The sequence below is a fragment of the Colossoma macropomum genome, unplaced genomic scaffold (assembly GCF_904425465.1).
Source record: "Colossoma macropomum unplaced genomic scaffold, Colossoma_macropomum, whole genome shotgun sequence".
NCBI classification, from domain to species: Eukaryota; Metazoa; Chordata; class Actinopteri; order Characiformes; family Serrasalmidae; genus Colossoma; species Colossoma macropomum.
The window spans coordinates 28,583,796-28,610,205 of record NW_023494790.1 but is presented as its reverse complement, the minus strand read 5'-3'; the positions used below and the strand labels follow the sequence as shown (position 1 = coordinate 28,610,205).

Below are 26,410 nucleotides of genomic sequence, written 5' to 3'. Positions count from 1 at the left end.
CTTAATCATAGGAATATGGAGAAACTACGCAGACTAATTTGGTGAAACACTACTTTTATGTTTTAACAAAAGATGACTTTTGCTCGTATTTGAGAGTATATTATATTATACTTTGCTGTTCATTAAAGAGGGCATTAAACAGGGCACATTGCCAAGAATGTGTTGTTAAGGCACAGATAGCGTGCCTTGTGTTGCTAAATACACTGTAAAATATGAAGGACAAAATGATGGTTAAATAAACAATACATATTCTGTATTTTAACACTGCTATTGTTAATTTACAGAAATAGAATGTAAATTCACAATAAATAATTGTCACCTTTACTTCACATACATTTGCATTTCTTTTAATTAGGGGGCCCTGATACCACATCTTCCTTCTGATACCCGATCCTTAAGTATCATTCAATCCAGGATATGGACACCAATGTTAACTCTATCTAACCTAACTAGCTTATAAATCCTGATATGAATACAGTTCCACTTTTTGTATAAATATTGGTAAAAACCATATCTCAAATAAAACATTCATTTTTTTATTTTTGCCTAGCACCACCGCTGCTGGACTTGTTATCCTTTTTCACACATTCTTTTTATAGTGCAGGATAGTCTGGAGTTGGACAAACCTACATGCTGGCACATCATCTACTGTAGAGAAGAAAAATACCTGTAGAAGATGACGAATATCCATCAGCATCCAGTGTTGTACCAGATAGCTGTAGTTTTAGTTTATTAGCTCATTTGAGTCTCAATTGTGTTACTCATCAAACACAAAAACCTACCAAGTTCCCTCTGCTAATGCTGAATAACAAAACATGAAACCTAAAAAGGTAAACACATTTTTGTGTCTTTGTTTTATTTGCATTGTTTTCCTTTTCCACAGTTAACCAGACATCTGTTCATGAACTCTTACTAATGCTCACATATCAAACTTTGTCAGAAAGCACATCCCTACTACAGTCTATAGAGTCTTGAAAGCCAATTCTTTTGTAAAAGCCATTTTTGTGATTTTTTTGCCATTTCTTGACAAAAATGGAAAAATGTGCAGACTTGAGCTTGTTGTGTGAATCATTTAGTGCATAACTATGTAAGTAATTACATAATTCTCTAATTACCGGGTCACTTTAATAATTAAAGCAATGATTTTTTACAGATTTTATTGATTTGTGTGGTAACTCAAAATTAATTTAGTAACTTGTGCAATTTGCTCAGCGATTGACCCTAAAAAAGTCCTCCATTTAAAAAGTAGCGCATTTTGTTGTAGCTATATACAAGAAGGCATTTATTATATTCAACAATTTAATATCATTGGTTTCATCAACCAACTGTGCATACAGTTCTAGGCTAAAGTTTGGGAGCCTACGGCCACATTATGTTTTGTCAATTCTGTCGATCCTGTAAAGAGAAAGCACTTCTGCACATTTAAATGCACTAATTGCTGTTCAATTGCTGAATTTAATGCATTTGGAAATAAATAACAATAAAATGTGCAAAGGTTTTATGTTTAATTCAGCAAATAAATGGACATTGTGTGACTAACATTTGTAGAAAATGGCATATTTATTGTCATATTTATTTGCTCTCTGTGATTGTATGTCACATTTATAGTTAACGGTTCCAACTTCTCTGCGACTGTTGACCTTGCAATCTCATTTTCATCCATGCAGCTCGTGCATTCTTGTTACAATGGAGGTTCTCGAAGAGAACTGTAGCTTTGCATGCATTGCCTTTGACTACCCTACTCTAAATGACTTTGTTACTTAAAAATCATTATGTAATGTGACTTCATATCATAATAAATATATAGCAAAATTACATTAATAAATCAAAACTGCTAAATTAACAGGACTAAGATGATACCTGGTAGTGCGGAAAGCTGCTATGCTCAGCCAGCCGTGGTACCAGAGAGGAGATCCTGTAGACATCATTGATGAGACTCTCCACTAAATCATAGAAGCCATCAGAAGCCCCAAACTCCAGAGAGGGATGAAAAACTAATTCAGGAACCTGCAGGTCTAACTGAGCTTCAAAGAGAGGAGCCAATCCAGGCCTCTGGTCTGGATCAGGCAATGAAAGTCAAGTCAGAAATGGATTTAAAGAAACGTATGTTGTGAAGTCAGGGACAAAAAGTACAAGGAGAACACTTTCCTAAATTCTCTTTCTGTAGCTTAAGCATGAAATATGAATCATACCTGTATTGTCCAAGAAGAATTTTAGGGAACTCTCAATGCTATTGAAGAAGCCATCTATGACCATTTCATCAACGTAATCCACGTACGACCTCCATTCAGCTGATGAGGGGTCAGCGTTAAAAAGTGACAAGTTATCCTGAAATGAAATGAAAAAAAAAAAACATCAACAACACAAATTTGTATAAATTCTAGACGTTCACCATCTGGCCATTCATCACTGCAGAGGCCAGAAGGTTTATTTCTATCACTGACCTTCAGTAACAAATGAATCTTGGCCCCGGAGGTATGGATCTGGCTATAGGTTCTCTCTAAGCGCTCCGTTTTATCCTCCAGACTGAGCAGGCTGTCTTTTTTTCCCTCCTTCCTCTCAAAGATGGGATTAGCCCACATCTTCATGATGCTCTGGATCTCATCCACGTTGTCTTTGGTCCTCTGCAGTCGCTTTTCAAGGTCATGTACTGCTTCACGGACATCTTGAATGTACTCCCAAATCCCTAGAAGTGACAAGACATTAGAAAATGACTGCACATCAGAATTGCAAGTAAACTTTAAATTATGTAGCACTTTCAGAACAAAAGTGCAGAGTCAAAGTTGATCTCCACCAATTTCTTCCTAATTAAATTCACAAAATTCCTGCATAAATATATGACTAAGATGCAACAAAGTCATCCATAATTGTTCAGAGCATTTCACTTATTTTTAGAAAATGTTATCATTATTAATATTACTGCATTATTATGTAAAAACACAGAAAACACATGTAGGTTCATGAGTCATTTTGGTTTGTAAGGTGGTGAGTCTGTATACAGTGAACCATTTCACATCAAACTACTCTAAATGACTATGTTTACATATCAACAATTGAGTTATGATAAAAAAAAATCCCACTCAAAAATTATTTGTCATAATGATAATAATAACAATAATAATAATAATAATAATAATAACAATAATTGGAGTGTACTGTGAGCATCCTGAACAATCACAGATGTTCTTTTGGTGTTTGGGCGAGTCAAGGCATTCACATCATCCAATAATTGAAGTGTTTTTGTAGTTTTGGTACAACAGCAACAAAACACAATATCCAGCACAGAGTCTGTTTTTTAAGGCAATGTACCTTTGCTTGTCCAGTTGATAGTGTCCTCAGCTTCTTTGAGCTGGAGGTCAATATTTCTCAGCTGGTTCTGGATCAGAGGAAACTCCACCTCCAGTACTGTCTGAATCACCCTGTTGTACCAGCCAGCCGTAAGCTCCAGGTTAGCCACGTACTGCCACAGCAGCTCCTTATTGGAGTAAATATCAGCAGCTAGATCTGGAATGTCCTCAGCTTGTCTGGCCTCCAGGTACTTAACCTCTCGCAACACTGACACCAACTATGAGACAAAAAAACAAAAAATAGCAATGAAAATTCCTATTTCATTACAGCGAGAAACAGCATGAACACTAAAGACAGATAGGAGTGTCAAATGCATGAAAGCATCAATCTGAAGGTGGCGATTCAGGGGCATTTATGTTGGAATGGTATAACTGATTACAATCAACCATAAAAATAATTTACACTCACTTTTGCCAAAATACATTTTTTGGCTATTTTCAAACACAAAAACCTTTAATGTATCTTTTTGTGTTCTTTCGTAGCAACGGTTGGACAAGCTTTTCAGAACATTGGCAAAAATTCAGTTTATGAGAAAGTGTATTGCACAAGAGTGCATTATTACCTTTAAACGATATTTATTTTGCATGCATGTGAAAGGTCACGCTGTTAGGATAGGATTTTTGCCAATGTTCCATTCTTGTCAGATATAGCAGAAGCCGCTATGGAAGAACAGATTTGTGGGCAAAGCATGGATAGGTCATCTATGGTGATATCTGATATTTTAAGACATGCTGAATTGTTTCTCAAATTGCTGTAACTGCTGTGAGGTCAGGGATTAACACCTCTGCTGGGTTTTCTTGTAAGGATGACAGAAGTGCTGTCCAGCAGTAATTAGGATTGGTCGAAGGTTGACATCAAGACCAATACACTTTGAAACATCCAAAGACAGCAAAGTGACAGCTGTATTCCAACATGGTTGGTGGCAGGCAGCTGGATTTATGGGACTGGAACTAATGGGATAAGCTGAATTATGGGGTGAATGGCGGGGAGGTAAATGAGGCTCGAGAGGTTGGAAGCATTAAAGCAGACTGCTGGACGGGTATAGAGATCAGGGAATTAGTTTTGTGAAGGAATGAATGCCTCCCATTTTTTAGGAGACACTGGAGGCACCCTGGGGAGCACAGAGTCTGGAAACCTAGTGGAGCAATGAATGGTGGGAGAGAAATGATAGGTCCTTGCCTGAAATGTGAACACTGAGTTCCATGTCAGCAAAGGACCAGAGGGAAAAACAGGAAAAAAACAACAAAGCTAAGCTGTGGGAAAAGAGACATGGCAGGAGTAGTTAATATGAGAACGGAGTGAAGTGTGCTAGGGTCGAGTGCGGTTAGATATTAGCTAAAGGGGGAGGGGGCGCTTTACCTGCTGTGGGCTTGTTTCTGATTCTCAGTCACAGAGTAGTCCATTAGCAGCCATTGTATAGTGACATACTGTATTTACAATACCGATCAACAAGGTTCCTTAGACAGACTTCAATGCAATGGCATGTTAACCTACTAGTTTGAATGATATACCACTGTATAAAACCCAACGATGATCATACTGTTTAAGTGCCATTTCAATGCTGTTTTTAATAGTTCAAAAAATTGTGTATGATTACTACCATTTAAAACCTTATGAAATAGTCTATTGACACTGCATGTTTACATACAGCAATTATAATATTTCAACTGTCCAAAGAAAAAAATAAGTATCTCCACTTTTGGCAGTTTTTAGTTTTCCACATAATTTGAGCTCAGCAGCTGCTTTTTACATTATGTGAAAATCTCATGATGAATGAACCAATAGATTTGCTCCAAAATTGCTTTGAATAAAATTATTTACCATTAAGTTACCATTTTGGAGATGCTTGTTTTCTTTTGGACACTGATGCCTGTTTTATAGGTCCCTCAGATCAACTATGCAATATTTTTTATTAATTATTCATTATTCTTCAATAACGTTTATGGAATATATTTAACCTATATTGGAAATATCTGTGATAAAAAAAAATCAATGCTCACTAGAGAGCCAACAGTGTCCTGGTTAACAGATAAAAATTTCTTGCAGAAAGAGGTTAACATTACTTCAGTAACACCAAAAACCAAATAACTTTGCTTACTGTTATCATGACAGAAAAGTTTCCTACTGTCTCATCTCCACTGTACGTACACATACAGCACCTACAAGAATGCTTTCCTACCTGTGGGTTGAAGTTGACAGTGATGAGTCTGGTGGTCGGGTCTCTGGATAAGAGTGGCTGATTGAGATTGTACTGAGACTTCTCTCCCACAGAGTCTGTCCATTTGTCATAAAGCTTAGAGGAGTATCTACAGGAACATGCATGGAGTTACCGTGGACAATTTGAAAAAAGTCACTTCATTTTAGTTGAAAAAGTTTTATCAGATGTTTTTCAGATATATAGGCCCAATCCCATTTCACCCCTTGCCCCTACCACTTAGCCCTTAGCCCCCCGTTTTGCACATTCATGTCTAGGGGAAGGGTGTCCCGATTTGGTTGAGATGGAGGGGTATGGCAAAGTGTTAGGGCTACACGGCCCTCCAAACAGAGGTTTTTAAGAGACACACTCCAAAAGGAGTGTTATGAGAAAAAAGAAAAAATGGCCAGAAGGTTGTGTAAGCGACCACAGAAACCTACAAATGTGAGTATTTTCGCAGCTAAAAATTATGATAACCATTGTATTGTCTTATTTTAATGTTGTTTCAATGTATTATGATCCTTTTCTTCATAACAAGCATAAAAAATCGCTAACAGTATGCTAACGTAGCTAGCTAGCTAAATTTCTCGGTCCACCTTAACAACCACAAGAGCTGGCAGGAAGGCGGGGCCCGAATCCCAAGTAAGGACATAGCCGCCAAATTTGTAAATTAAACTGTAACTGCAAACAAGCATTCAAAAAACAATATACACATTAGCCTGTTATAAATGGACTTAATTTAGTCAGCTTGTCATAGTCTTTGCTATTAGTTAGCCTTTCATTTTACAGTATCACACAGCTAGCAAGATGGGTGGGGGCCCTAAAACAATCCTGCTTAAGGCCTCCAAAAGGCTAGAGCCAGCCCTGGAGACAATTAGAGGTTAAAATCCAGATTCTAAATTCCAGTGCGGTTCACATAAAAGTTTTTTTCAAGATGCTCTGCCTCTCCGCCAAATATTTAAGTCCAGGAAGCATTCACGCAAAAAAACAGGGAACACAGAACAAGACACATTTATCATGAGTAAAGAAGGGAATATATGTCTGGTGCCTACTGCAATCTCTTTGTAAGCTTATCATGAAGGTCAGCACACTCTTCATTGGAATTCTTCACATCGGATGTAGGGTTAATTGTCTTATTGCAGTTGCAGCAGCGAGTCCCATGAAATCAAGCAGCTCCATGGTACACATAAATCATAAGCCTCTGTGCCAAGAAGTAATAACTAGAGATGCCTCGTAATAGCCCTAACTAGATTGCTTGTGTAATACCAGTGATTACTATCATGGAACATGAGGGCTTAATTTTTGACTGGAGAGAATACAGGTCTGTTCCACTGGTAATTCATCATTTGGTTTTAATCAGTGGGGAGATACGCAATCTGGGTGCATATACTGAAGCACATATATGTGCGTACAACTGCAACAGTCTGCTGCACAGAGGCATATATGCTAAAAACATTCCGCAGAGCTGTTGGACTTTGAGCGCTGCTGAGGGAACGCAGCGAGCCTGAGAAAATGAGGCCCCTGTGTAATAATCTACAAACACTGGTTTTTCAAATGAGCAAATAAATCATGTTAGGGACTGCATGTTTCAATTCAATTCCTTTATATTTCTGCCTTCCACCTATGCTTGGGGGCTTACACAAGAACATATGTCTACTTTGCAATAAAATAAAGTTCATTATGTACTATAACAGTCTCAATATTAAGATGATGTCAGTGTAGCAAATGGGGGCGCACATGATAAAAAAAAGAAAATAAGAACGCTTATGAAGAGTGTTCTTCTCAATATCTCTCTTGCAGACAAGCGCTAACACTAACACAAACGCTCCCGGCGAGGAACGGTAAACACGCAATAATGGAAAAGAGCATAAAACAGAAGCTTACATAATTGGCATCGCAATTATCTTTCATATGAAAGCTCTTTAGTGACTCACCTTTTGAGCAGCAGCATCATTTCGTCATATTTCTGCATGACTTTTACTCCCTCTGCTGATTCCATACATCTAGTTAGGAGAAAAAAAACAGAGTTAATGAAACAGAAAGCATAATGTCATCAGAAGGTTCAGTGCACATCAATACATTAGATCACTGATGTTTTCAAAGCGGGCTGGGAACACAAGAACACTTACGGATGGCTGATATATCTGAAGTTGTTGTATGAGATCTGTATACGTTCCTGTAGTTGCTGGGCCCATTTCAGTCCGCCTGCTACAACAGGCATGTTCTTATTGACAGGGGTGTAACCTGGGATGACAACAACGAAGAGATTTGTAAAGAATATGTAGTAACCATGCTTTATAATACAGACTTAACCACTTTAAACATGTCATGGAAGATCATATGCTGCCATGATGTGGCATGACAGATTATGTCCAGTAATATAACAGTGTTACTGTTTACTGTCATGACAGATGCTATATTTGATGTCATTGTGGCACCTGAACAAGTGTTATGCATAGATACATTAGGAATTACATATTAAATGACAGAGAAGGGTCTGCCTTTTAACTGAAACCTCTTGTGGTTCTTATTATTGTCAATAATCTAAACTGAATCTCACCGAGCTCCTCCTCACTCTGCACGTGCCTTTTGTACAGAGTCTTGCAGCAGTCAAGCTCCTTGTCAAACATCGTGAGCAGCGCAGGGTATTTCTTCTGAGCATCAGCTGCTATCAGGGGACGCTCCAGAAGACTGCCAAACATGTCCAGAACCTGCAAAAATACACACACTCCAGATCTACATAGCAGTGTATTCTCAAAAATAAAGGTGCAAAAAAGGGTTCTTTGAAGCAGAACCATTGAACAACCACTTTTGGCTCGGTAAAGAACCATTTACGTAAATGAAAAATGTTTCTAATGTATTATACAATTTTCTTGTATTTTATATTTTTTCCAGAGTTCCATTTATGATGTTTTTTTTTTTTAAGTGGCAAAAAAAATGATAATTCATTTTACATGATTGTTTTCCAAACTGTTTTTTCTCTTATGATTAAACAGACTATTTTTGTTCCTGTTCCTTTAAGGCTGTACCCCTGTATGTTGTTAATGAAAGTACAACAATATACATGTTCTATTCTAACAGTGAAATTGAGGGCTCTATCAATTTAAGTCTTTATGTTTCACTTGATTTTAATACGCAAAAGATAGAAGACATATGCCAGTACCACAGAAACACTCTCTTCTTAAATTATTTACAAAATCACACTATTGTGATTATATGAATTACATAATTATGCAAAATAATTTAATGGTATTACTATCATTGTTATAACAACATTAACCATAACAATTTATACAAAGAATAGCATCCCACATTTAGTTGGTAAGTGCAAATGATTCTTAGAGATGACACAACAGATCAGGTGTGAATGAAACTCTGACGAGCTTTAAGACACACACACAAACTTCTCTTTAGCAAGATGACTAAAATGTAGCTTAATTCTAGGTAATGGTCACATAGCTCGAGTGCAATGCTAGTACTAGCCACCCAATGAAACTCTAGTGCAAAGCTTTTTGATGAAAATCTAACTATAACATTTTTGGAGTGATATGCTAAAGGGGGCATTCTGCCCCATGTCTGAGAGAACGTCTTACCCCAAAAGTCTAAATTAAAGAGAAAACTACTTTTTTCTCTCAAAATCAAATGTACGTCTCTTTCCACAACACCCATGATCACACATTTATCTGATCTTGTCTTGTATAAAGTCACTATTTTCACTATTATCACTATTTTCGAGTGCCAACAGCCATTCAGTAAATGTGTCAAGATGATATTTAGCCCCATCATTTCATAAGGATTGGGTGGAGTCATATTACTGGGGGAGGGGGGCTCATTCCTGAAGTTTCCCTATGTATATGACCTCTGTTCTGATATATTGTTGTGGCTGTGTATATTGTGTCTCATTGAAAAAGCAGTCAAGGCTGAAACACTCCTTATATCTGCACTGTGAATGGGCAGAGCTAAACTGCTGTAGACTGAATAGGTAGATATATTTAAATGATAGGGTTTTCATGACATCACAAAAACTGTTTTTAAAACTTAATTTCCATATAAGGACCATATATGTATGGATCATGGAGGAAATGTTTGGTTTAACAATGTTTATATTCAACATCAACCTTTTATATCAAAGTTTTCATGATATGGGTCCTTAAATTTTAAAAAACCTCTATATAATGTTAAGGTTCTATACCAATTTAAGGACTTTCCTTTATGTCCAAGCCAAGAACCATTTAGGAACCTTTATTTTTAACAGTGAATGGCAGAAACTACATGAATTCAAATATAAAGAAACGTTCCTGTGTGATGCATGGCTCATGTCAAGCTTTGTTACTAAAAACCTGTCATGATTTGTCTCATGTGTGCAGACTAGTCATAAAATTCAGCTTGCATTCGTGACAGTTTAATTATGCAGATAGGCCAAATTCATAAGAGATCAACAATGAACAGACTGCACTTCCAAATGACTGTTTTACAATCAGAAGCACGTCACTGGATTCGCTGTAGCTCCCTAATATGGATGTCAGAATACGGATCTGCATTCTTAGATAAAAAAAAACACTGTTGTCACGGTAACCGTCACTCACCTTGAAGGCATGCTCCAGGCCAGAAGAGTCATCAAAAGCCTGACAAAAAATTGCACCCAGGCGTCGATCTGTGTCTTCTACCTTGAGCTTAAACTCAGTGAAATCAGCTTCAAATTCCTGCAAGATCACTCAGTTTAGTTAGTGAACTGATAAAGCATTTAAGCACATACTGCTGAATCTGAACCGCTTTGCTGTATGTTGTCTACATACCGAATTACAAACGTCAAGGCAGTCATAGGACTTCTCTGAAAATATTTTGTATTTCTCCAGGAACTCCTCATGCAGCCACAGAACCTGCTGACTGAGAGATCTTCCACGAACACCTCCAAACTCCAGCTTCTCCAGCTTCATCACATCAACCACAGTCAGCAGCAAAGCCTGGAGAAAAGAAATAAACAGAGCTGTCACTATTGAGTAAAATAGTAATCAAGTAATCTATCAATAACTTAAAAAGATGTTAAGCAAAAAAATGGACTTAAATCTGAATATTAACAAACTATGTAAAGCCTTTCGAAGATTTTACTATATTTACTGAAAGAAAACTATGAAGCTGTTAAAAAGGAATTCCTTTATTTCAAAATTTCTTCATAATTAAATGGTTAAGTTGTAAACAAAGTCATTCAGAACAGTTTAATGTGAAATGAGAATTCAGACTTCAGGTGGTGATAGGAACCAGATGTCTGATGCCTGAAAAAGTTCCCTCACAGGACATCATTACATGAAATAGCTATGAATTCACTGTCTTATGCCTGAGATGTTGTTTTTGGGCAAAAACGTTTTAACCATAAATACATTTGTGGCAGAGATGTACATGCAGGGCACTGTGAGGCAGACCAGTCTGCAAAGAAAATGTAATTTTTTTGTACATATAATGTTGTTGACATCATGACTCCTGGTAAAACTGTAAAAAAAATGAGAGTCAGTAAGTTTCTCTACAGTGAACCACTCTGAATGACTTTATAACAGCCGAAATACAGAAATGTTTATAATCTGTGGGATTCCTCTTTGAGAAGACATCTTATACTTCTTCTGCTGTATATTTTATTTATATTGTATATTATGTGTCAAAACAATTTACATAAATAGGCATGTCCATCAGGCTCTGTTTCTTAACAAAGATGAGAAGTAGAATTACATGCATTAATATTATGTAAATTTCCAACTGATTACCGAAAAGGTAAATTTTAATTTATCAAGTAATGAAGTTTAATTTAGTAATTATGACAGACCAAGAGCAAATGGCATGTGATAATAGATAGGGACATATTAAAGCAATAAGCCATATGCATTGCAGCGATTTTATCATTTGTTTATCATTTTAAGTAGTTTTTAAAACCACTTTAATCATGATAAAATTACTGTAATGCACAGCCTCAAGTGGCTTATTGCTTTTATAAAATGAACAACATAAGATATGATCAAATATACAAAGTTATTATTAATAATGATAGAGATAAATAATTATTCCACCAAGAAATGTGGTTGGTTAGAGTATGTTACTGTTGCCAAGCCATCATAGTCTGCTGAAAAAAGACAATAACATTCAGTCACCAGTTTTAGGTGCAACTCTGACACATTTTGCCCATGTGTTATGTACAACACTAGAGCACAAGCCTGAATATGCAGTTTATGAACTGTATACATTGATTACTTGATTTACTTTGTCACTGGAAGTTCATTTTCTTTCTGTCTTCAGCTTATTGACAGATTCACTATGTTGCTGCTGTCTTAGTAAATCAAATGTTAATTTCAGATGCATTGTGGGTACATATTGTGGTCATATAATGGCACATTTCATGCTTGGCTTGCAATCATACATACATCTAGGCTGGAGTTTCTGGATAATATAACAATATTGGAAAATGGATTGTAGAGTAATCCTTAGACATCATGAAGCTAAAACAGTACAGTACCCAGAAAACATTGCTTCCTGGCCTCAAAAACCACCTCTCCACTCACTTCAATCATTTTTAATCTCTCTATGAAGCGGTCCAGCCCAGCAAACACCATGAAAGGGGAGAAGTCCCAGGGCTTGACCTCCAATCCATTTCTCCGGTACTGACTAAGGCTGTTTCTTCTGTCTTCAAAGACACTCTTGAAGTGTGTAAGTACATCCAGAGTTGTGTGCACACGTGCAAGACTCTCCACCACATCACCTTTCAGGATATCCTCGGGGTTAAGATAACTCCGAGCCTACGAACAAGACATTTCAAAAAGACAGTGAACAAAGCTTATGAACTACAGTACTGTCCAAAAGTCAGAGACCACCCTTCATTGATTTAATTTCTAGTCAAAACAGCCATGAAGTACAAGTTATTCATTTTTCAGGAGATATTTCTAAGGAAAATAGATATTAGATAATCCACATGCATAAGGAATGGGAAGGTCAAAGAAAAACCATTGAGAGTTCAACAATTATTAAAATATACAAAGAAAATGGGACTCCCAACAACCAACCAAGACCTGGTAGACCACCAAAACTGTCACCATCAGATAAACAGTACTTAATGCTTTCATCTTTGAGAGAGAGGAGAAAATTAAGCTCCACTCTTGCTTAAGATCTGAAAAAATCCACAGGTGTTTTTGTCCATCCTTCCACTGTGAGAAGACAACTCAAGCTGTCAGAAGCCCTTACTGAGAAAAAAGAAAAAAAAAAACACTTGCTAAACTGCTGGTGTTCTCCAAACGAAGGACTGCCCAGACCTCAACATCACTGAATGTGTTTGAAATTATTTCGATAGTAAGAAGCAGAAAATGCAACCAAATACTAAGACTGAACTTTGGAGGTGTGGAAACAATTCTCCTGAAAAGAGTGGAAGAGGTAATAAAGGTGGACAGACTAAATACTGAAAAATGTGATATTATATATTAACCCTCTATTGCACGATGTTGCCTCAGGGCAACAAACTCATTTTCCTCACTTTACAATAACATTTTACATATATAAAGACAATACAGGGAAGAGTTTGAGTAAGTCAATAATAAGCATGTGCTTGGTCATACTATCTCTTAGTGGGCACTTTTACACCTCTTTTTAAACACTGAGTATCAATTTTTTGGTTATGAGATTTTGCAGAAATATGTTCGTTGCCTAGAAGCAACATTGTGTGACAGTGGAATGTATGCTAAATACAGTCACAAGCCAGGTCTAACATTTTCAGGGAACACGGCTCTGTAACATTTCTTCCCATTGTCGCACAATGTTGCTTCAAGACAACATACTCCAAAAGGACCCCCGCACACATTATTATTTTTTTTTTATGTTCTTGAATTTAATAATTGGGTTCGAAAAAATAAATCAAGGACAATTTTATGCAAAAAAAGGGAATTTAATTTCTTTTTTAATTGCTCTCATAATGTGTGTAGTAGAGGGTTAAGTTGCTGAGGCTTCTATGTAATTTGTTTTCTGCTTTTTTACACTGAAAATTAACTTGTAAATTAAAGCCGTTTTGACCGGAAATAAAATAAATGAATTTTGCACTGCACTGTGTGTCACAGTTGAACATGATTGAAACATACTGTGGAACACTGACATCACATGACTTTTATAAGAAAACGTATCTCAGAAGTGGTAACTTTATACAAGATGGAAAAAAACAATCTTAACCTTAATGTATATTGGAGTAAAGCCATGAAGCAATTTTTGGGATATTCTATTGATTCTTTTGTCATAAAATCTTCAGTTGTCATAAACCTTTAATGTAAAGGGCAGCATATTTTTACAAACTGTGTAAAAATATTCACAAAGTTTCTAAGTTTTCATATGACATACGAGGAAAGATTTTTCACAGTTGCTTCTTAAGATTAAAGGGACAGTTCAGCCAAAAGGCTAATGGCACAAATCACCTGTTAAAATTACACTTCATACTGAACACTTTCAGATAAAGTGATCTTATAAATGCAGAATGTACCTGTTGAATGAAGAGATTACAGATCTCTTGGAGGAGCACTATCACTCTGGCTGGAGTGTTGTAGTGCTTGGAGTTGGCCCACACTAGACACACGGTGTGCATGAGGGGGGCAATTCGTCCCTTCACTTCACTGAACTCGATGTTCTCCAAGTCTTCCGTGAGTCGCTGTATTGGCCTCAGGAAGGTATTAATGTCCCTTGCCTCCTCAAGAGCTATACAGGAGGAACACAGTGCTTATATAAGAGCTTTATGCATTTGACAAACAAAGTAAGAGTAATTTTACCATTTGCTGTTTACCTCTCATGACATCCTGTACCATATTTCTAAAAGCAGGGTAATAGCTACTCTCCATCGCATCCAGAAGTTCTGCCATCTTGGCCACTTTAGGTGACTTAAATTGGTCATGTATGCATTCAAGGTCCGCATATCTGGTGAAATAAAAAAAAAAAAGAAAAAGGAATGGCTGTTGATAGTAACAAATAAAAGGTATATACGGGCTTCAAGAAGTAGCAACAGACATCACTGACCTGTTTTTCCAAAAGTTCAGCTCCACATGTGGAGTAGGATTTTTGCCTTCCAGTAACGGCTCAGACGAATCCCTCTTGAGAACCTCATGAATCTGATGACTCCACTCAATCACCATAGATTCAATAGAGTGGATGATGCTCTTATCAACCAGATCTCCCCTGTGGAAAAACAGTGCTATTTTTACCTTCGCATTATGACTAAGGATCTTTAGCAGGACTTTTTCCTGGAGTGCAACACAGTTTGCTCATTTTCCCGTCCAAATACACACCTACTAAACCCAGCAATTAACAGATGAGCTCATTCAGACGTGTGTGAGCAGGGAAATCGTCAAAGCATGCTGCACACCTGTGGCCTCATTTACCAAACACGAAACTAATGAAATTAATTTCAAATTTGTTCTTAAGATAAATCCACAGCGACTAATTTATAAAGACATATTATTCCTGAAACACATACTGTATTGCCTGTAGCACAGTAGCACTGCCATTCATACATCACAACAGAAACCTGCATTCATCTATGCACGTTTCCAATGCAAATTCATGTTTAATACAGCACAGTGCTGTATATAATAATGGTAATGAGTGTGTTTATACGTGTAAAAACACCATATATCATTAGACTAGCTGCAAATAAACATAAATACTGCAATAAGAATTTTTTTTTGTTTTGAAAGAAGTAGATATCTTGTGAGCTAAAAGTTTGGTTCTAGACTTCTCTTCGATCTCTACAGCCATAACATATATTTGTTAAATTCCATCAGCAGCATATGTGATTTACCAGAGGGATGTATTAATTACACAAACCTGAATTGGATAATAACTACACATAATACTGAACATCAATGAGGAGAACAGTTCAACTAACATGCCGACATATGTAAAATCATTTTCATTATATTAATGTTATTTGTATTTATTCTAATATTAGTGTTTTTCTGCACAAATAAGAGTGCAAAAACTTTTGCACAGAACTGTAAATCACTACTTAATAGTGAATTTTCACATATGATAAATTTAAGATCAAACATGCAGGTATCAATTTACAATAAGACTATGCTTATTAAGCATTAATGAATGATTTATAATGTTTAATTCTATCATAAAATGTTTAATTCCATCTTTAAAAAACTTAATATGCAGTTATAACACATTAAAAAAAGGGCAGCAGTGAGCTGTTATATCTGATCAGCATGAATATCTCAGGATAAAATAACTGATGAAGAAGACAAAATAACACAAGTAACAGGCAAGACCTGTGGTTTAACAGTATAGATGAATGTTAACTCATTCTTTGGCAAGCAACAGGTCACTGTTGCCCCTTTAATGTATGTAAGACTCACCTTACAATGCAATATCTGGGCTAACACCCTACTGAATTCATTTGAGCTTCATTTCTGAGTACTACTCTTGTTTCAATGTTAGGTTTTAGATGGAAACAAAAAGCTTAAATTCTTGAAAAGTCTGGCTGAAAACTGATCAGGAATTCTTTTTCTCCATGGTGTCTGGGTAGATATACCTAGGTCAGTCCTATTGGTTAAAACTTTAAGAGCTGGAGAGAAGTCCTAACACGTTAGATCAACCACAAGCATAGTTACGAATTGACACAGTAATCAACCAATCACGTTTTGATTTCCAAAACGCGAGACCAATTTTGTGACAAGCTGAACTCTAGGCCTTCTGGAAGTCCCAGATATGTCCCTGACTGCACATACAAGAGCAGCCAAATTAGTGGGTTGTTAAAAATGGAAAACAGCAGTGGCAGCTCTAAACCTGAGCTCTCTACTGAAAGAGTCACTGTGAAACTCCTACAAGGTAAAATGTATGCTAATGTGACTGTTACAAGCTTGAAGTAAAACATGGGATGTCTTTTTGAAGCTTTGAATATTTATGTTTAACTTACAACGGCCAAAAGATATTTGTGCGAATCATTGTTAGCTCTGCTAACAAATTAGTGAAATCCCATAGGGATGCTAGCAGAAGTTAGCATTAGAGGTGGGTTTTTTTACTCATGTTTTGACACGACAAGTTTTGATATTTATATCCTGAACTGAAGGCCTAGCTCTAACAGTCATGGTTCAACACTGGAGTATAGACTCTTGCAATATATCTACTGTTTGCACAGTTTGTAAGTCACTCTGGATAAGAGCACCTGCTTAATGACTAAATGTAAATGATTCTAGCAATTTCCTCGCTTTTTTTGAAATAAGGAAGTTTGAACTGATATGTAAACATAGTCAAAGTTTAAACGTACTGTTCACTCCCCAGTCATTACAGCATATGTATGTAAAACATGCAGCAAAAACAGCACATTCTGAATTAACTGTGTTTGTGATGTCATGAGAACCAACTCATTTACATCAATCCACCTTTTCAGCCTACAGCAGTTTAGCTCCGCCCATTCACTCTGAAGTTTTAGGGAGTGTTTCAGCTCTGAGTGCTTTTTGAATGATGCACAGTACAACTCCAAGCCAATCAGAACAGAGCTCCTTTATCCTATGTCAGTCTTCAAGGCATAATAACAAAAACAGCCTGTTCAGTTCTAAGGGATAAAAGAGGTTGTATAATAGTCATGTGAAAATTAATTATGACCCTTTTTGGCACATAAAACCACACAGATGTTACAAGTGGACCTCAAGAGGAAAATAAAACACAAGAAAAGTGTTTTTTTGCATTAATGTGTGAATCCATTTAACAGGACTGGAACTGAATCCATAACAGATCCATAGACTGGAAAAAAAAACAAAATAAAGCAACACTAGATTAGCCTCCATAAAGCAACACTAGATTAGCTTCGTTCAAGCAATGATAAACTTCAGAGTCTCACTTTCTTTCAGTTTGTGGACTCAGTCAGGAGGAGAAAAAGAGTGAAAGCATCTCAGCCGAAAAAAAAAAGCCTTCGAGGCAGATCGCTGTTGTTCTTATAATGGATTTCAGCTCTGCTATAACTCACGATATGGCAGCTTCAGTTCCAAGTTCAGCAGACACTGTTAAGCTTTCTGTGGAAGTTGTGCCAGACCGAAACCATGAAGCAGAGAAGAAAGTTTGTTTCAGGACGGCTGTACAAGACTAGCTCTTAAGGTGATTTCTTCTGTAATTGCTGATGCTCAGCTACACAGACTATAGACAAGGGTGCTTCAGTTCCAGCCCTGGCAAAAGATCTCAAATACAAATAATAAGCAGTACACATTTTAAATAAGACCACATGCTCCATCCTACCTCTTTTCTCTCTCAAAAGCAGCCTGTTCGATTCTCTCTGACCCTGGGGGGAGAGGAAGAAGAGTTTTGCCTTTGACTTGTCCAGCGACCACAAACACACTGGTCTTCAGGGCATGGACGTGTCGCATTAGGTCCTCAGAGACAACGTGCGGCCACTGACAGTGGTTTTTGTTGTTGAGCAGCACTGGAACCACAACCTAAATGGGTTAAGAAAAACTGCAAACTCAGAGCAGACTTTAAGACTGAGGCTTATTGTAAATGAGGCCTTAGAATAACATTTTTGTTCAGCCCCTAAAGCTGAACCACAGACCATCAAAGATTCAAGAGTAAGAAAGCAGATTTTAAAATAGTGTCCACTCTTATTATCTCATTCCTATAGGCATACTAAATATACCCTAAATTGTAATATAATAGGGATTTTCTGTCATCACAATCAATATGAACAGGTGATGCTTTTAAGTTATGGGCTACACCTATTTTGAACAGGGCTCTGATAGCAGGATGTTTCCAGAAACAAAAACATTGAAGTGAATTACTGAATTGATTCAGTTTGATTCAACTGATTCATGCATTAATGAATAAACAAAGAAATAACAGAAAATCTGCAGGGACTTGTGAAATGTGTATTACTCAAATGCAGGCCAAGAGCTCCCAGGCTTTTCACATGGGACTTCATTCAAACATCACATCAAACATTCAAATACTCATATTTCCCCATAGGTTTGAACTATCTTAGGAATGCATAGGAAGGGTCTATGTATACAGTGGACAGTAAATACCAGGACTGCCATTACTTTTAGTAACAAAGAATACAAAATCACCAAAAATAATTAAAACCCTACAACCTATGACACCATGCAACTGTCATTGACCAGTCTGTCATTGTACCAAAAAGAACAATATAATTAATATGATGCATTTCTAACTGTTAGCACTATTTTCCCTGTTCTTCAATGGTCAAGAGCCCTCAGCACCACCACAGAGTAAGTATGATTTGGGTGGTGGATCAATCCCAGCACAGCAGTGACACTGATCTGGTGGTGTCACTGACTTTACTACAAAGTGGACCAACAAGTAGTGTCTAATAGAGTGAACAATAAGTGGACACAGTGTTTAAAAACTCCAGCAGCACTGCTGTGTCTGACCCACTCATACCAGTGCAATACACACTAACACCTAAATAATACCTGCTCTGTGGTGGTCCTGTGGGGGCTCAGACCATTGAAGAACAGGGTGAAAGGGGGGCTAACAAAGTATGCAGAGAAACAGATGGACTACAGTCTGTAATTGTAGAACTACAAAATGTAAGTATGTGGTAAGTGGAAAAGTGGAGCTGACGAAATGGACAATGAGTGTAGAAACAATTAGGAGGTGGTTTTAATATTGCAACTGACTGGTGAACCACACACACACTTTGTACAGTGCATGGCATACAGTGTTTACAATAAACTCACTATAAACTACAAAATAACTATAAACTAATTCACTATAAACAGAGTGCTGCACAGTGTACATACTGAACAGACTGAAACGCAATGACAGTACATGAATACTCTTGTTTGCCACTTTATTAAGTACACTTACCTTGTATGTACATTTTATCAGCTCCACCTACCATATATATGCACTCTGTATGTCTGTAGGTCTACAATTACAGACAGTGGTCCATTGTTTCTCTGCATAATTTTAGCCCCCCTTTTCCCTGTTTATCAATGGTCAGAACCACCACTGAGTGGACTATTTGGGTGGTGGATCATTCTCTTCACACTTACATAGTCTAGTTAACACATTTTTCAATGTTTTGAATGTTTTCTTTGATTCGGTGCTGAAAATGGCACCTCAGTAGTGGAATCACCCATACAGTCAGTGATCTGCCCTCATGTAGTGTGAATGTCTGTCCTCCTACCTGACCAATCAGAGCTCATTAGAATACAATGACGCCTAACGACACTGAAAGTACACACGGAAGTAAAGACACTAAAGTGAAAAGTAAAATGTCTACATTGACTAAAACTGGTTCACTTTAGTATAAACTTTAATGTCCTGTCAGAATCCGCAGGTTAAACGCACAAGAAGTAAGTGAACTTTCGTTAAACGTAGGAGCAGCGGACCACGCGCCAACTTTACGTAAACTGCGTAAAAGACTCTGCGGCGCTCAAAGCTAACGCTAGTTAACGTTACCTCTTCCACAAAGGAGGAGAACTGCTCCAGAGCGGAGCTGGACATGTCTCCGTGCAGTATGTTAGCCCTCATTGTGTCCGTGGAGAGAGCGGTTTGGCTCCGTTTGATGAAATAAACCGCTTTGTTCTTCGAAGCCCCGGCAAAGCCCGAAGCGGGTATCAGCTGACCGGCGGCGCTCAGACACACCACGAGGGTCGTGTGGTCAGGTTTATCCAAGAAGTCCTGGATCACTTGTTTGTGCTCCTCCGCCGCCAGACATTTCTGCCAGCGGTCAGATTTGAGCTTCATGGTTTTGAGGACATATTCCTCTAAGTACTCGAGCCTTTTATCAACCGCTGGAGACTCGTCCTCTTCCATGTTTGGGTCCTTTCTCTGGACTGGCAGCTCTGGTCACTGAGCAGTGTGAAGTTGTTACTGACCCATTGTCCTCACTCGCCTCCATAGTAACCCAGTGTTTGCATTAATGGACGTGTTGCTCTGGGCGCTGAAGCTGGCCATTCTTCTCACACGTGGATGAGCACAACATTGCTTGGTTACTGTGTTTGACTCTTTTTTGACCTCTTGGAGTCTCTTTCTCATTTTAGCATAATTACATCTCCACTACTGACAGACTGCAGTCCAGTTGGCAGGAATGAAAGGCTACCTCAACTTGTGGGGTCACATGCTGACCATGCAAATAGGCCTGTGCCTGAGTTAATGAAAAATAGACCCCCTCCGCCTTTATACAGGCAAGGTGTGCTCTGAAAACCCATTCCGCCAGGTAGACGAGAGAAAACATCACTTTTTTTTTCTTCATCTCTGTTTTTGGCAGAGGCAGGTCAAAATATTGACTTAGTATCTCGAAATAATTACTTAATTTCCCAAAATATTGACTTAGTATCTTGAAATTATGACTTATTACTAACTTGATAATTACAAATAATTACTTAGTATCTTTACATAATTATGTTCAGGAGAAAAAAACTTGCTTTCTTAAAATAATTACTTAGAATCTCAAAATAAGGATTTATTTTCTTGGTAATTACTTCTCAATAACTTATTTTCTTATAAATATTCACTCAGTATCTCAAAAAAGTAATGATTTAGTACCTTGATATAAAGATGTTATTTAAATAATGACTTCTTTTCTCAAAATGTTGACATAGTATTTCAAACTAATGACTTAAAATATTTTGTTAATGTCAAAATAGTGACTTCTCTCTAAATATTGACTTTGTATCTTGAAACTTGATTTTAGCATATGTTATTGAAATCATGACTTATTTTCTTAGAATATTGACTTTGTATCTCAATTGTGTCTCAATTATTACTTATATTCTACACATAATGACTTAGTATTTTGATATAATATGTTCTCAAAATAACGGCTTGTTTTCTCAACAGTATTGTATCTCAAAATAATGACTTAAAATATTTTGTTAATGTCAAAATAATGACTTATTATCTCAGAATATTGACTTTATTTTTCCTCCTTTACCTGGTGGGACTCCGTAGTTTACTATTACTAGTCCTATTATTTATTCCAGCTATCCCACCAAGAAACATACACCCAACAAATATAATCTGCAGTAACTATATGTTGCCATTGGATGGCACTAGAAGTGTGCACAGCATGAAGGCATTGTTCCTAAACACACTGATAAGAGTGCAATATACTCAGTATATTTTTGAGTGCTTTCTGATTTTACATTACTTTGGCATTATCATATATTTTCCTTTCTGTAACATCCTGAATTCTCATAGTTCACTACCATTCAGGGTGTTCCACTCAATCAGGCAGATGTGAAAAGGCTTTTGTTTCACTGAGCAACATTTATAACACACTTGGCAGAAGAAAACACAAAGTGTTTGTTTATACGCCGCTATTGAAATTGGCTTACAAATTGAATTATCAGTAGCATAATGTGAAATGTTTCTCTTTTGTTCCAGTTCAAAGAAGACCATGACCTCTGGCTAAGCACGGAAGACCGTGGTACGCAAAAAAAGTGCGCATGCAGCCCAGAAACCGAGGAGATTCGGGCCTTGGCTTTGAAGATTAGCATGACAGACCAAAGGCAGCCATCGAAGTCGGTCTTTCCATTTCAGAATCAAAGCCACTCTGCCACAATGATAGGAGCATGCTGTTAGTAACTGCTCGCAGAGAGGCTATCCGGAAGCTTTGGTATGGCTCTCTTGTTGCCTGCATGTCTCCAGTGTGGGAGATATTTGTGCTGGTTTTGACTCCAAACATTGAGTAGGAAGGTCACAGTCAAAGGTAGTTCGATCCGCTTTTAAGGTAAAATATTTGAAATGTTGCTAATCATGGGCTGCTTGATATAGAGTTTAGATAAGACGATTTAAAATGCAACCAGCCATAGACCTAACCATAGAGTTTCATTCCATCTTTCCTCACTTCTTCTAAAGGGTTGCAAACAGTTTTACACGAGGCATTATATACATCTCCTATGACAACATTACTTGATCTAATTAGGAGCTAATGCCTCCAGCCACACAGCTATGAAAACAAACACAGTCATCAGTCTGTCTGAGTCTTGAACTTCCATTTGCACATTTTAGGAGGCAGCTGTAGCCCCCAAACCATAGTGCTAGGTCCAAACATCTGCTTCTCTGTTCTGCTTTGTAGCTGAAGTCCATATTTTCAATGGAAATTTTACAGAGAAAGAAGCAACGTATTAACATGTCCGACTCACTGCAAACAAAAATAAATGCATCTCTGTATTTTCCGTTCTGCATACACAACTGGAGGCAAGACGCCAGACCCCCTCAACCCACAACAGTGCATTGAGTGATATACAGTTTTTATTACGTTTTCTGGTAGCCTTTGATTTACCATCAGAAAAATGCTAGATTGCGGTCACCCATTACCATGTTGTTTCTGTTTGACATTTTTAAAGTTGTAGCTCTGTTTTGCAATGTCTATTTCTGGGATAAAACGTATCACAGTATAATATTATCAGATAGTATAACCCTCAGTCAACTTCCCAATGATCCTCAGCTTCCCTATAACCCTGAGTCAGCCAGGAATGGTTTAGGAAAAAATCTAATTTACATACTTTTACTCTTACCCCAGATGTATTCATTTAGCCAAGATGTGTTTGGTGTTCAGATTTTGTTTTTTAGCTTTAGCTGCAAGGAGGTATGTGACGAATATTGTTGAAAAAACACTGTGAGTCAATAGTCACCCAAATCCCTTCTGTAAATACAGCTTTCAACCCACGCAAACTGCATTCAGGTCTTTATTAAGATTGTGCAGGCTTTGTTGATGTGGCCATAAAAAGCCATAAAAAGGAACAAATCTTCACAGCTGAACACTGCAGGCAGAAGAGACTTGGGTGGCGATTGACTTCTAGTGTTGTTAGCGACATTAGCATTGTGGCTCCAGTTTTCTACTAAAGAAGCACACAAAACATACCCTAGCTACTCAGCTACAGCTGAGATAATTGGATAATATATGTGTATAGATTTGATTTGTTTCCAAACTATTCTTTTAAAAAATTAATGCATCTCTGTATTTTCTGGTCTGTATACACAACTGGAGGCAAGCCGCCAGACCCCCTTAAACCACAACAGTGCCCTGGGTGATATACAGGTTTTATTACATTTTCTGGTAGTCTTTCATTTTTACCATTAGAAAAATGCTAGATTGCACTCAATTACCCCATTACCACATTGATTTCATCTGACAGTTTCAAAGATGTAGCTCTGTTTTGCAATGCCTATTTCTGGAGACAGCAAGGGCATAATTTTAGGATACGTCTGGCCTACTGCGCTAGCTCGAGCACAAGTCACAATGGCCTTCTTTCACGAAAGCATAGACAAAACAAAGCAACAGCCCATTCTCCTAACGCAAATAGCCCACTCAGCCCATTTCAAACAAATGAGCAAAGAGCGATTCAGACTCGTTGTTTACCAAAATCATTTAGTCTTAAATAAATAAGTGTGCCTGCTGTCGTTTGTTCATCTTAATTTATTACATGTTTTATTTTGGTATCAAAATTGTTCACGTCTGACCTCACGAGGCATCAGCGTAGATTTTCATTTGTTTGCTGTAATTCAAGCCAGATTTGTTGCGTTTATATAGTTGCCTCTAAGTAGACTCAGTATTCCCCATGGCGCTATAGATAGCAGTTTTGTTTCAAGATCCGACAGATATTTGAACAGCTTGCGCGGAGAGTCGCAGATGATGAAGATCCCTGATTTCCCTTCTCAGCTCAGCAAGAGTGTGAATTTGGAATAGCAAGCTTAACGGAATTAAGGTATTATCTCTGTACAAATGACAGCTGATCAAATACAGGGCCATTTACCATTTGTAACCAATGGAGGGGGCTAAAACAACACCTCCATGATAAAAACGTTCAAGGAATAACAGATTGGCCTGGCTGGACGTGTGTTCTTTAGAAATAGGCTTGGCCTTCTGGGAGCATTTCGCATACACACAGCTCATATTTATACATCCTTCTCACTCCTGTGAACACTCTTGGCTCTGACACTTACGACACCGAACAATTAATTTGCATGGAAATGAAAATTTAATCCCTTCAACGAAAAAAGGTTGTTTTTTACCCTTTTAGTTTACGTAAGTGTAATTGCTAACATAACTGACCTCAAATTCCTCCACAACCCAGACATGAATGAAATGACACACCGTCTGCCATATTGAATTAACACAGGTCTGACTGCATGGTTAAGTTTCCACGGAGAGTGTAGAGTATGTATAATTAGGAACGTGATATGTTAAACAGCTCATTTGGAAAGGCATTTTATGTGGTATTGAACGTCAGACAATATAATAATTGCTAATTGAAAACACTCAATCAGCTTCCCTGATTTCTCTTAAGTAGTGTGCATTTTTGGAGATATTGTTTTGGTTCTGTATATGTAGAAACTATTGTAAAGGAACAGTTTGGCAAAATAACTTACATAATTTTCCACTTACCCCACTTACACTTAGCCAAGACTTTGCAGCCTAGTTTGGTTTGAAGACTAGTTTGGTGTTTAAGTTTTGCTTCTTTAGTGACAAGGAGCCACGAGGCTAATGTTGCTAGCAAACACTAGAAGTCAATAGTCACCCAAATGTTTTCTGTAAATACATCCCCAGAAACTTCTCTCAATCCACTCAAACTACATCCAGGTCCTCGTTACTTGCCTTGTCGGTGTGGTTTAGGACTCATATCAATGAAAAACCTCATAGTATAGCTGAATGCAGTGAATAATAAAACTGTTAATATTGAATTTTTGGACTGAAGATAAAAAAACAGCATTTTGGCTCAATATCTACTGTCTAAAATGGCTGTGCCCTAAATAACATTGACAAGTCTGATTGACTGTAATGAAGACCTGCATGCAGTTTGTCTGGGTTGAGAGAAGTTTACAGATGTGTTTACAGATGTATTTACAGAAAAGATTTGGGTGACTATTGACTTCTAGTGTTTGTTTCCAATGCTAGCCTCATAGCTCCAGCGCTACACTAAAGGAGCTAAATTGTGACACTAAACATGTCTTGGATGAGTGACTACATCTGGGGTAAGTTGAAAATTGCATGAACTATTACTTTAATAAGTTGTTGAGAGTATTGAGGGCGAAATGTTACTTTGTAAACTTTGTAACTATAAATGTTTCACCTCAAAATGACTTGATTTGGTTGTGATTATTCAGTGTATTGTGAAATCTCCCACTGTATTTCACGTCGTGATGCATATTTACACCCCTAGTTGAAATTCTGTGTGTTGGTCTTCATGAACATGAACGTTTGCTATTGTTTGGGCTGAGCTATTTAGCGTGACGTCATCACGTCCAACTGAAAGTCTCTCCCTCTCTCTCTCAGCACAGGACATCTCGGCCTCCTCGCTGGCAATTGGAAAAGCAGCCCCGCTGAGTGAGACCTGCCGTAATGGCTTTTGTTTCCATGTCCGTGCTACAGCATGTCAGGGCTATTTCTGGCCTAGCCGTCCTCTGCGGGGGCTCGACACGTTTGGACAGCACAGGAGGAGGAGGAGGGGGCAGAGCGCAGGCTCTGCCAGCATGAGAACGCCTGATAAAATGCCTGGAGGAAGTCAGCGCTGTTTATCTGCGCCCTGGCATGGCCGCTCTGGCCGTTGAAATATGTAGCATGGCAAATAGCCGCAAATAGTTGCGAGCTCTGTGGCGCGCTATCTTAACGGGCTCCTTTTAAACACATGTGCAGGGCCCTGGAACATTGGTGGTTTCGAGCGCTCCGGGCCATGACTGGACAATTTTCATACTTTCACGCTTTGGTGAACGGCCAAGACCAACAAGCTGGAGCAGGGCTCACTCCGAAACAGGATATTGGGTTAGAAATGGCCGTCTTGGGACCCTCAATATGACATAAATAACAGATTTACTTTACACGTTCACTGATCTAATGGAAGCCCTTGCAGATTTCACACACATAAAACCTTTCACTGATTCTTGTGATTCTTGAAT

General features: G+C 37.8%; 1 protein-coding gene across 1 annotated transcript in view; it reads right to left on the bottom strand.

Annotated features, from left to right (window-relative positions):
• Positions 1–20,560, bottom strand: part of dnah9 (dynein, axonemal, heavy chain 9) — a 156,656-nt gene extending 136,096 nt beyond the window's left edge. The window contains exons 1-16 of the mRNA XM_036572951.1: positions 19,967–20,560; positions 17,786–17,982; positions 14,567–14,725; positions 14,337–14,467; positions 14,040–14,251; positions 12,088–12,321; positions 10,339–10,506; positions 10,129–10,245; positions 8,103–8,253; positions 7,672–7,786; positions 7,477–7,545; positions 5,528–5,654; positions 3,310–3,565; positions 2,445–2,686; positions 2,193–2,328; positions 1,861–2,057 (exon numbers count right to left, since the gene is read on the bottom strand). Coding sequence (XP_036428844.1) covers positions 1,861–2,057; positions 2,193–2,328; positions 2,445–2,686; positions 3,310–3,565; positions 5,528–5,654; positions 7,477–7,545; positions 7,672–7,786; positions 8,103–8,253; positions 10,129–10,245; positions 10,339–10,506; positions 12,088–12,321; positions 14,040–14,251; positions 14,337–14,467; positions 14,567–14,725; positions 17,786–17,982; positions 19,967–20,323 — 2,868 coding nt within the window. The 5' untranslated portion in view covers positions 20,324–20,560. The remainder of the gene's footprint in view (positions 1–1,860; positions 2,058–2,192; positions 2,329–2,444; positions 2,687–3,309; positions 3,566–5,527; positions 5,655–7,476; positions 7,546–7,671; positions 7,787–8,102; positions 8,254–10,128; positions 10,246–10,338; positions 10,507–12,087; positions 12,322–14,039; positions 14,252–14,336; positions 14,468–14,566; positions 14,726–17,785; positions 17,983–19,966) is intronic.
• Between the last annotated feature and the right edge of the window lie 5,850 nt (positions 20,561–26,410).